The 12,774-nt window shown below is 49.5% G+C and overlaps 1 protein-coding gene across 1 annotated transcript in view; it reads left to right on the top strand.

The window, feature by feature from the left end:
- The first annotated feature begins 2,383 nt into the window (after positions 1-2,383).
- The window catches only part of lactb (lactamase, beta), an 88,721-nt gene continuing 78,330 nt past the window's right edge, over positions 2,384-12,774 (top strand). Inside the window, exon 1 of the mRNA XM_078532620.1 lies at positions 2,384-3,217. Coding sequence (XP_078388746.1) covers positions 2,855-3,217 — 363 coding nt within the window. The 5' untranslated portion in view covers positions 2,384-2,854. The remainder of the gene's footprint in view (positions 3,218-12,774) is intronic.

The raw sequence follows: 12,774 nt of genomic DNA, 5'->3' as shown, positions 1-12,774 counted from the left end.
TAAGGCTTGTGCACATTTCTTGCTCATCGTGACATTTTCTGTGTCACAATAAAGCCATTGCACTTCTCTATAAGCAAACTGCAGTCCTTTTCAGTTCCATTTGTAGCTGCTCAGATCAAATTACATCAAATATAGAAATTAAAAATACCAATCAAAAATGGTTACCAATAACTTCATAAAATTACATAGCACATAAGGAGGTCTTTTGAAAGAGTGATCGAATTAGACCCCACTGTGCTGCAAATGTTCCCTTTTCAAGTATTCATCTAATCTCCCTTTTGAATGTTACTATTGAACCTACTTCCATCAGATTTCAGGCGGTGCATTCCAGATCACAATAACTAGCTGAATAAGAAAAATTCTCCACTTGCGTATGGTTCTTTTGACAATTATTTTAAATTTCTGTCCTCTGATTTTCAAACCCTTTTGCTAATGAAAACTATTTCCGTTCACTTATTTCATCAAAGCCCCTCATGATTTTGAACACCTCTGCTCTAAGGAGAACAATCCCAGCTTTCTCTAGTCTCCACATAACTGAAGTTCATTTGTGATAGGGTAAATGTGAAACAACAGGGGAAAACAAGAGAAACACACAGTTTTTGGCTTCAAGTCAGTGAAGATCTCTCTGCTGATTTTTTAAAAAAAACTCAATTAGTAAAATAACATTACTTCAAACATTGTTTTCCAGTTGCCTCAAATGAAATGATGTTTCTCAGTGCAAACTCAAAACACAATTTTACTTTCAACAACTTCCATTTCCACTGCATTTTATGCATAAGAATGTCCTGAGAAATTTTACAATTATAATCTGACAAAAACTCAATTTCGAGCCAAAGAGATAGTAGGAGTCAATAAAGGCTTGACGAAAGGTGAATTTTAAGGGTGATTTTAAAGTCGAGTGGGGTAGAGAGGTGAACTTAGTTTTCAAACTTTTGAAAACTAATATCCCCTGCATTACAAAGAGCACCTTTATAACATTGCTCATCTATGTACCTGTCTCAGTCCATCTGCTGATAAAACCCTCATCCATGTCTATCGTCTCCAGAATCAACCATTCCAATGCTCTCCTCACCTTCCATCCTTAATTCTCCATAGCTCATCCAAACCTCTGCTGTCCACATCCTAATACACACCAAGTCATGCTCTGTATTAACAGAAAGTGATGGAAAAAAATCAGCTGCTCTGGCAGCATCTGTGGAGAGAAACAGAGCTAACGTTTCGAGTCCATAATGATTCTTCTTTGGAACTGTGCTAGCTCCCACCAACTCACCCAGCCTCATTCCCAGGAATTAACTCCTACCAGAACCTGGTGGGAGTGATTGGATTGTTGGTGGATAGGAAAGGGAAATTGCAAATTAGCTGCAGGCCCAAGGAAATGTTCCTCTGAAAGTTGTGATGAGTGAAATGGTAGGAGGATTCCAGGCAATCCTAGCCAACAAGGAAACCTTCGATGAACCTAATGAAGCACCTGCCTGGCCTTTTCTGGCCCTGGGTATGATCTGCTGCAGCTTTCCCAGGCCTGGTTGATATTGAGAGTCTCCCAGAGCCCGGGGATGAAATGGCATTGTAGTTTGAGTGATGGCATCAGCATTTGAGTCTCCTGAAGCCCTGAAAAGAATGGCGGAAAGTGGCAGAATGGCAGATGTAAGGGTGCTGCCACAATGTTAACCTCTTGGACATGCCATTCTCAACAGATGCTGAGTGGTAGAGGGCAGGGGTGGTGGGGGGTGCTAAGGGCTTGTCTCTATCTCTCTCACAACGGAGCCAAATGATCATGGGTTGAAGTCTCACTTCAGAAACTTAAACATATAATCCAGACTGACACTCCAGTCCAGTAATGAGGGAGCACCGCACTGTCGGAGGTGCTATCTTTTAGATAAGTTGTTAAACTGAGGTCACTTCTGGCCTCTCAGGAGGATATAAAAGATCCCATGAGACTATTCAGGAGTTCCCCCTGGTGTACTGGGTGATACAATCTGTTGAACAACATCACTAATGATCTGGTCATTAAGAAAAACAGATGATCTAATTGTCATTGTGGGACCTTGTGCACAAATTGGCTGTCACGTTCCTCTGTTATAACTGACTATATTTCTTGGCTGTAAAGCACCTTGGGACATCCTTAGGTTGTAAAACATGCTAAATAAATTGCAAGTCTTTCTTTCAATCTCAAAGTACAGTCATCACTTCTCTCCCATTGAGTGCCAGTGCACAGGGCCCCCTCCATGACTTTTCAGCAGGCTGCCACCTGGCTGATTTAGAAGCATTAAGGTGGGAGAGTGGCTGTAAACAATGCCAGTGCCAACTGGGTACAACTGAGGACTGCCAGTTCCCAGGAATCTGTAGCCAAGTAGCAAGAGGTATGTTGAAGAGGGGAGGAAGCAGTGGGGGAGGTGGGTAAACCACATCCTAGGTATGCTAAAACCAGTTTCTTGTTGATCAGAGATCTCGCTCCCAGTCAAGGTTGCCAATAGTATTAGACAAATGACTGGAGGTGTCATCACATAATCTTTAAATGCCTGTGCTCACCCTCTGGCCATGTCTCAGCCAACATGCAGAGGGGAGGTGGTGAGCCATGGGGATGGGGCAAGAGAAAGCGGAGAGACTCCGCATTGCCTGGTACATAATTATTGGCCATTAAAAAGTCAACCTCCCCATATTTAATTACAAATAAAATCTTGTTCAAAGAAAACTGTTTGAAGGGAACAAGGTGATGCAATGCCCCTTGAGTTCCCCTCTTGGGGAGTTTGTGTCCTGGAGATGAGTCTGGAGTTGCTGCCGGCTTGGCAGCTCCTCCTGTTCTTGCCTCTCAGGCAGACACTCGCTGCTCACTCGGACCCGGCAGCTCCGGACCATGTTCCGCTGCCTCTGCCGCTTCTGGAAGCCGCCGGCCGGCCCGGCAAACAGCGGCACCTCGGCCGCTTGGCGTTCGCACCCAGCGCCGCTCCGGCTGCTCGGCAGGGCGGGGAGAGCCGGGGGCTGGAGCCGGGGCCGGGGCTGGAGCTGGAGCCGGGGCCGCCTCCTGTCTGCCAGCCGGTGCCTCGGGTTCGGCCTCGGCCTCGGCCTCGGGTTAACTCTCAGCCTGGGCCTCGGGCCCCGGCTCTGGATGCCGCAGCCTGAATGTCAGTCGGAGAAGGAAGAGGAGCAGCGGCAAGAAGCGAGTGAGACTCTGGCGGCGGCTAAACAGACCGGGCGGGACCTGCTGCAGAGGATCAAGGTGAGGAGCAACTTCACCTTCCCCAACTTCACCTGCAGCACCTGCAGCACCGGGGCTGCACAGGACACCCCGGGCTACACACACCCAGACCCCAACCCCACTCACCCCAACTACACACACCCAGACCCCAACCCCATTCACCCCGGGCTACACACACCCAGACCCCAACCCCATTCACCCCGGGCTACACACACCCAGACCCCAACCCCATTCACCCCGACCCCATTCACCCCAACTACACACACCCAGACCCCAACCCCACTCACCCCAACTACACACACCCAGACCCCAACCCCATTCACCCCAACTACACACACCCAGACCCCAACCCCATTCACCCCAACTACACACACCCAGACCCCAACCCCATTCACCCCAACTACACACACCCAGACCCCAACCCCATTCACCCCAACTACACACACCCAGACCCCAACCCCACTCACCCCAACTACACACACCCAGACCCCAACCCCACTCACCCCAACTACACACACCCAGACCCCAACCCCATTCACCCCGGGCTACACACACCCAGACCCCAACCCCATTCACCCCAACTACACACACCCAGACCCCAACCCCATTCACCCCAACTACACACACCCAGACCCCAACCCCATTCACCCCAACTACACACACCCAGACCCCAACCCCACTCACCCCAACTACACACACCCAGACCCCAACCCCATTCACCCCAACCCCATTCACCCCAACTACACACACCCAGACCCCAACCCCATTCACCCCAACTACACACACCCAGACCCCAACCCCATTCACCCCAACTACACACACCCAGACCCCAACCCCATTCACCCCAACTACACACACCCAGACCCCAACCCCATTCACCCCAATAACCCACTCACCCCAACTACACACACCCAGACCCCAACCCCCATTCACCCCAACTACACACACCCAGACCCCAACCCCCATTCACCCCAATAACCCACTCACCCCAACTACACACACCCAGACCCCAACCCCATTCACCCCAACTACACACACCCAGACCCCAACCCCATTCACCCCAACTACACACACCCAGACCCCAACCCCATTCACCCCAACTACACACACCCAGACCCCAACCCCATTCACCCCAACTACACACACCCAGACCCCAAACCCCATTCACCCCGGGCTACACACACCCAGACCCCAACCCCATTCACCCCAACTACACACACCCAGACCCCAACCCCATTCACCCCAACTACACACACCCAGACCCCAACCCCATTCACCCCAACTACACACACCCAGACCCCAACCCCATTCACCCCAACTACACACACCCAGACCCCAACTACACACACCCAGACCCCAACCCCCATTCACCCCAATAACCCACTCACCCCAACTACACACACCCAGACCCCAACCCCATTCACCCCAACTACACACACCCAGACCCCAACCCCATTCACCCCAATAACCCACTCACCCCAACTACACACACCCAGACCCCAACCCCATTCACCCCAACTACACACACCCAGACCCCAACCCCATTCACCCCAATAACCCACTCACCCCAACTACACACACCCAGACCCCAAACTCATTCACCCCAATAACCCACTCACCCCAACTACACACACCCAGACCCTAACCCCATTCACCCCAATAACCCCAACCCCATTCACCCCAACTACACACACCCAGACCCCAACCCCCATTCACCCCAATAACCCACTCACCCCAACGACACACACCCAGACCCCAAACTCATTCACCCCAATAACCCACTCACCCCAACTACACACACCCAGACCCCAACCCCATTCACCCCAATAACCCATTCACCCCAACTACACACACCCAGACCCCAAACTCATTCACCCCAATAACCCCAACCCCATTCACCCCAACTACACACACCCAGACCCCAACCCCCATTCACCCCAATAACCCACTCACCCCAACTACACACACCCAGACCCCAACCCCATTCACCCCAATAACCCACTCACCCCAACTACACACACCCAGACCCCAACCCCATTCACCCCAATAACCCACTCACCCCAACTACACACACCCAGACCCCAAACTCATTCACCCCAATAACCCACTCACCCCAACTACACACACCCAGACCCCAAACTCATTCACCCCAATAACCCACTCACCCCAACTACACACACCCAGACCCCAAACCCCATTCACTCCAACTAAACACACCCAGACCCCAACCCCATTCACCCCAATAACCCACTCACCCCAACTACACACACCCAGACCCCAAACTCATTCACCCCAATAGCCCCAACCCCATTCACCCCAACTACACACACCCAGACCCCAACCCCCAAACCCATTCACCCCAATAACCCACTCACTCCAACTACACACACCCAGACCCCAAACCCCATTCACCCCAACTACACACACCCAGACCCCAACCCCCATTCACCCCAACTACACACACCCAGACCCCAAACCCCATTCACCCCAACTACACACACCCAGACCCCAAACCCCATTCACCCCAACTACACACACCCAGACCCCAAACCCCATTCACCCCAACTACACACACCCAGACCCCAAACCCCATTCACCCCAACTACACACACCCAGACCCCAAACCCCATTCACCCCAACTACACACACCCAGACCCCAAACCCCATTCACCCCAACTGCACACACCCAGACCCCAAACCCCATTCACCCCAACTACACACACCCAGACCCCAAACCCCATTCACCCCAACTACACACACCCAGACCCCAAACCCCATTCACCCCAACTACACACACCCAGACCCCAACCCCCAAACCCATTCACCCCAATAACCCACTCACTCCAACTACACACACCCAGACCCCAACCCCCAAACCCATTCACCCCAATAACCCACTCACTCCAACTACACACACCCAGACCCCAACCCCCAAACCCATTAACCCCAATAACCCACTCACTCCAACTACACACACCCAGACCCCAAACCCCATTCACCCCATTAACCCCACTCATCCCAACCCCATTCACCCCACTCACCCCAATAACCCCATTCACTCCAACCCCATTAACCCCACTCACCCCAAACTCATTAATCCCACTCACCCCACTCACTCCAACCCCATTAACCCCACTCACCCTATTCACTCCAACCCCATTAACCCCACTCACCCCATTCACTCCAACCCCATTAACCCCACTCACCCCATTCACTCCAACCCCATTAACCCCACTCACCCCATTCACTCCAACCCCATTAACCCCCACTCACTCCAACCCCATTAACCCTATTAACCCCCACTCACTCCAACCCCATTAACCCTATTAATCCCCATTCACTCCAACCCCATTAACCCCATTCACTCCAACCCCATTAACCCCACTCACTCCATTCACTCCAACCCCATTAACTCCATTCACTCCAACCCCATTAACCCATTCACTCCAACCCCATTAACCCCATTCACTCTAACCCCATTAACCCCATTCACTCCAACCCCATTAACCCCACTCACTCCATTCACTCCAACCCCATTAACCCCACTCACTCCATTCACTCCAGCCCCATTCACTCCAAAACAAAAACAGAATTACCTGGAAAAACTCAGCAGGTCTGGCAGCATCGGTGGAGAAGAAATCAGTTGACGTTTCGAGTCCTCACGACCCTTCGGCAGAACTGAAGTATAGTTAGGAGAGAGGTGAAATATAAGCTGGTTTAAGGTGGGGGGCGGGGGGAGAGAGAAGTTGAGGGTGGGGTGGTTGTAGGGACAAGCAAGCAGTGATAGGAGCAGATAATCAAAAGATGTCACAGACAAAAGGATCAAAGAGGTGTTGAAGGTGGTGATATTATCTAAGAAAAGTGCTAATTAAGAATGGATGGCAGGATACTCAAGGTACAGCTCTAGTGGGGGTGGGGTGGAAAGACTAACAAAGTTTTAGTTTTAGATTTAAAAATAATGGAAATAGGTGGGGAAAGAAGAATCTATATAAATTATTGAAAAAAAGGGGGGAGGGGGAAGAAATGGGGTGGGGATGGGGGGAGGGAGTTTAAGATCTAAAGTTGTTGAATTCAATATTCAGCCCGGAAGGCTGTAAAGTGCCTAGTCGGAAGATGAGGTGCTGTTCCTCCAGTTTGCGTTGGGCTTCACTGGAACAATACAGCAAGCCAAGGACAGACATGTGGGCAAGAGAACAGGGTGGAGTGTTAAAATGGCAAGCGACAGGGAGGTTTGGGTCTTCCTTGCGGACAGACCGCAGGTGTTCTGCAAAGCGGTCGCCCAGTTTGCGTTTGGTCTCTCCAATGTAGAGGAGACCGCATTGGGAGCAACGAATGCAGTAGACTAAGTTAGGGGAAATGCAAGTGAAATGCTGCTTCACTTGAAAGGAGTGTTTTGGCCCTTGGACGGTGAGGAGAGAGGAAGTGAAGGGGCAGGTGTTGCATCTTCTGCGTGGGCATGGGGAGGTGCCATAGGTGGGGGTTGAGGAGTAGGGGGTGATGGAGGACTGGACCAGGGTGTCCCGGAGGGAACGATCCCTACGGAATGCCGCCGGAGGGGGGTGAAGGGAAGATGTGTTTGGTGGTGGCATCATGCTGGAGTTGGCGGAAATGGCGGAGGATGATCCTTTGACTGCGGAGGCTGGTGGGGTGATGTGAGGACAAGGGGGACCCTATCATGTTTCTGGGAAGGAGGAGAAGGCGTGAGGGCGGATGCGCGGGAGATGGGCCGGACACGGTTGAGGGCCCTGTCAACGACCGTGGGTGGAAAACCTCGGTTAAGGAAGAAGGAGGACATGTCAGAGGAGCTGTTTTTGAAGGTAGCGTCATCAGAACAGATGCGACGGAGGCGAAGGAACTGAGAGAATGGGATGGAGTCCTTACAGGAAGCGGGGTGTGAGGAGCTGTAGTCAAGGTAGCTGTGGGAGTCGGTAGGCTTGTAATGGATATTGGTGGACAGTCTATCATCAGAAATTGAGACAGAGAGGTCAAGGAAGGGAAGAGAAGTGTCAGAGATGGACCATGTGAAAATGATGGAGGGGTGGAGATTGAAAGCAAAATTAATAAATGTTTCCAGGTCCCGACGAGAGCATGAAGCAGCACCGAAGTAATCATCGATGCACCGGAGAAAGAGTTGTGGGAGGGGGCCGGAGTAGGACTGGAACAAGGAATGTTCCACATACCCCATAAAGAGACAGGCATAGCTGTGGCCCATGCGGGTACCCATAGCCACACCTTTTATTTGGAGGAAGTGGGAGGAGTTAAAGGAGAAATTGTTCAGTGTGAGAACAAGTTCAGCATTCACTCCAACCCCATTAACCCATTCACTCCAACCCAATTAACCCATTCACTCCATTAACCCCACTCACTCCATTAACCCCATTAACCCATTCACTCCAACCCCATTAACCCATTCACTCCAACCCCATTAACCCCATTCACCCCATTCACTCCAACCCCATTCACCCCATTCACTCCAACCCCATTAACCCCATTCACTCCAACCCCATTAACCCATTCACTCCAACCCCATTAACCCATTCACTCCAACCCCATTAAGCCCATTCACTCCAACCCCATTAACTTATTCACACCATGAACCCCATTCATTCCAACCCTATTCACTCCAACCCCATTAACCCATTCGCTCCAACCCCATCAAGCCCATTCATTCCAACCCCATTCACTCCAACACCATTAACCCATTCACTCCTTTAACCCCATTCACCCCAACTTCATTAACCCCATTCACTCCAACCCCATTAACCCATTCATTCCAACCCCATTAAACCCATTCACTCCAACCCCATTAACCCTATTTACTCAATTAACCCCATTCACCCCAACCCCATTCACTCCAACCCCATTAAACCCATTCACTCCAACCCCATTAACCCCATTTGCTCCAAACCCATTAACCTTATTTACTCTAATATCCCCATTCACTCCAACGCCATTAACCCTATTTACTCCATTAATCCCATTCACTCCAAACCCATTCACTCCAACCCTATCAACCCATTCACTCCAACCCCATTAACCCAATCACCCCAACCCCATTAACCCCATTCACTCCAACCCCATTAACCCCATTCACTTCAACCCCGTTAAACCCATTCACTCCAACCCCATTCACTCTAACCACATTAACCCATTCACTCCATTAACCCATTTCACTCCAACCCCATTAAACCCATTCACTCCCACCCTATAAACCCAGTCACTCCATCAACCCCATTCACTCCAACCCCATTAACCTATTCACTCCATTAACCCCATTCACTCCAACACCATTAACCCATTCACTCTAACCCCATTAAGCTATTCACTCCATTAACCTTATTCATTCCAACCCCATTAACCCCATTCATTCCAACACCATTAACCCATTCACTCCATTCACCCCACTCACTCCAACCCCATTCACTCCAACACCATTAACCCATTCACTCCATTAACCCCATTCACCCCAACCCCATTAACCTATTCATTCCATTAACCCCATTCAATCCAACCCCATTAATCCATTCACTGCAACCCCATTAACCCATTCATTCCAACCCCATTAAACCATTCACTCCAACCCCATTAACCCATTCACTCCAACCCCATTAACCCATTCACTCCAACCCCATAAACCTATTCACGCCATTAACCCCATTCATTCCAACCCCATTAACTCATTCACTCTAACCCTATTAACGCGTTCACTCCATTAACCCCATTCACTCCAACCTCATTAAAGCATTCATTGCAACCCCATTAACCCATTCATTCCAATCCCATTAAACCCATTCACTCCAACCTCATTAACCCCATTCACTCCAACCCCATTAACCCTATTTACTCCATTAACCTCATTCACTCCAACCCCATTCATTCCAACCCCATTAACCCCATTCACTCCAACACCATTAACCCATTCACTCCATTAACCCCATTCACTGCAACCCCATTAACCCCATTCACTCCAACCCCATTAACCCATTCACTCCAATCCTATTAACCTATTCACTCCATTAACCCCATTCAATCCAACCCCATTAATCCATTCACTCCAACCCCATAAACCTATTCATGCCATTAACCCCATTCATTCCAACCCCAGTAACTCATTCACTCTAACCCTATTAACCTGTTCACTCCATTAACCCCATTCACTCCAACAATTAACCCATTCATTGCAACCCCATTAACCCATTCATTCCAATCCCATTAAACCCATTCACTCCAACCCCATTAACGCCATTCACTCCAACCCCATTCATTCCAACCCCATTAACCCCATTCACTCCAACACCATTAACCCATTCACTCCATTAACCCCATTCACTGCAACCCCATTAACCCATTCACTCCAACCCTATTAACCTATTCACTCCATTAACCCCATTCAATCCAACTCCATTAATCCATTCACCGCAACCCCATTAACCCATTCACCCCATTCACTCCATTAACCCCATTAACCCCACTCACTCCATTAACCCATTCACTCCAACCCCATTCACCCCATTCACCCCATTCACTCCAACCCCATTCACCCCATTCACTCCAACCCCATTCACCCCATTCACTCCAACCCCATTAACCCCATTCACTCCAACCCCATTCACCCCATTCACTCCAACCTCATTAACCCCCATTCACTCCAACCCCATTAACCCCATTCACCCCATTCACTCCAACCCCATTCACCCCATTCACTCCAACCCCATTAACCCCATTCACTCCAAACCCATTAACCTCATTCACTCCATTCACTCCAACCTCATTAACCTCACTCACCCCATTCACACCAATCTCATTAACCCCATTCACCCCACTCACTCAACCCCATTCACTCCAACCCCATTCACCCCACTCACTCCAACCCCATTCACTCCAACCCCATTCACTCCAACCTCATTAACCCCATTCACACCAACCCCATTAACCCCATTCACTCCAACACCATTAACCCATTCACTCCATTAACCCCATTCACTCCAACCTCATTAACCCCATTTACCCCAACCCCATTAACCCATTCACTCCATTAACCCATTCACTGCAACCCCATTAACCCATTCATTCCAACCCCATTAAACCCATTTGCTCCAAACCCATTAACCCTATTTACTCAAATAACCCCATTCACTCCAACCCCATTAACCCATTCACTCCATTAACCCATTCACTGCAACCCCTTTAAACCATTCATTCCAACCCCATTAACCCATTCACTCCAACCCCATTAACCCATTCACTCCAACCCCATTAACCCATTCACTCCAACCCCATTAACCCATTCACTGCAACCCCATTAACCCATTCACTCCAACCCCATTAACCCATTCACTCCAACCCCATTAAGCCCATTCACTCCAACCCCATTAACTTATTCACTCCATGAACCCCATTCATTCCAACCCCATTCACTCCAACCCCATTAACCCATTCACTCCAACCCCATTAAGCCCATTCACTTCAACCCCATTAACTTATTCACTCCATTAACCCCATTCATTCCAACCCCAATAACCCCATTCACTCCAACACCATTAACCCATTCACTCCTTTAACCCCATTCACTCCAACCTCATTAACCCCATTTACTCCAACCCCATTAACCCATTCATTCCAACCCCATTAAACCAATTCACTCCAACCCCATTAACCCCATTCGCTCCAAACCCATTAACCTTATTTACTCTAATATCCCCATTCACTCCAACGCCATTAACCCTATTTACTCCATTAACTCCATTCACTCCAACCCCATTCACTCCAACCCTATCAACCCATTCACTCCAACCCCATTAACCCAATCACCCCAACCCCATTAACCCCATTCACTCCAACCCCATTAACCCCATTCACTTCAACCCCGTTAAACCCATTCACTCCAACCCCATTAACCCCATTCACTCCAACCCCGTTAACCCCATTCACTCCAACCCCATTAACCCCATTCACTTCAACCCCGTTAAACCCATTCACTTCAACCCGGTTAAACCCAGTCACTCCATCAACCCCATTCACTCCAACCCCATTAACCTATTCATTCCATTAACCCCATTCATTCCAACCCCCTTAACCCCATTCACTCCAACACCATTAACCCATTCACTCCATTAACCCCATTCACTCCAAACCCATTAACCCCATTCATTTCAACCCCATTAACCCATTCACTCTAACCCCACTAATCTATTCACTCCATTAACCTCATTCATTCCAACCCCATTAACCCCATTCATTCCAACCCAATTAACCCATTCACTCCATCAACCCCATTCACTCCAACCCCATTAACCTATTCATTCCATTAACCCCATTCATTCCAACCCCCTTAACCCCATTCACTCCAACACCATTAACCCATTCACTCCATTAACCCCATTCACTCCAAACCCATTAACCCCATTCATTCCAACCCCATTAACCCATTCACTCTAACCCCATTAATCTATTCACTCCATTAACCCCATCCATTCCAACCCCATTAACCCCATTCATTCCAACCCCATTAACCCATTCACTCCATTCACCCCACTCACTCCAACCCCATTCACTCCAACACCATTAACCCATTCACT

Source organism: Cetorhinus maximus, chromosome 30, assembly GCF_964194155.1.
Source record: "Cetorhinus maximus chromosome 30, sCetMax3.hap1.1, whole genome shotgun sequence".
Classification (NCBI taxonomy): Eukaryota; Metazoa; Chordata; class Chondrichthyes; order Lamniformes; family Cetorhinidae; genus Cetorhinus; species Cetorhinus maximus.
The sequence above is the reverse complement of the archived record's forward strand: the minus strand, read 5'-3'. Positions and strand labels throughout refer to the sequence as shown.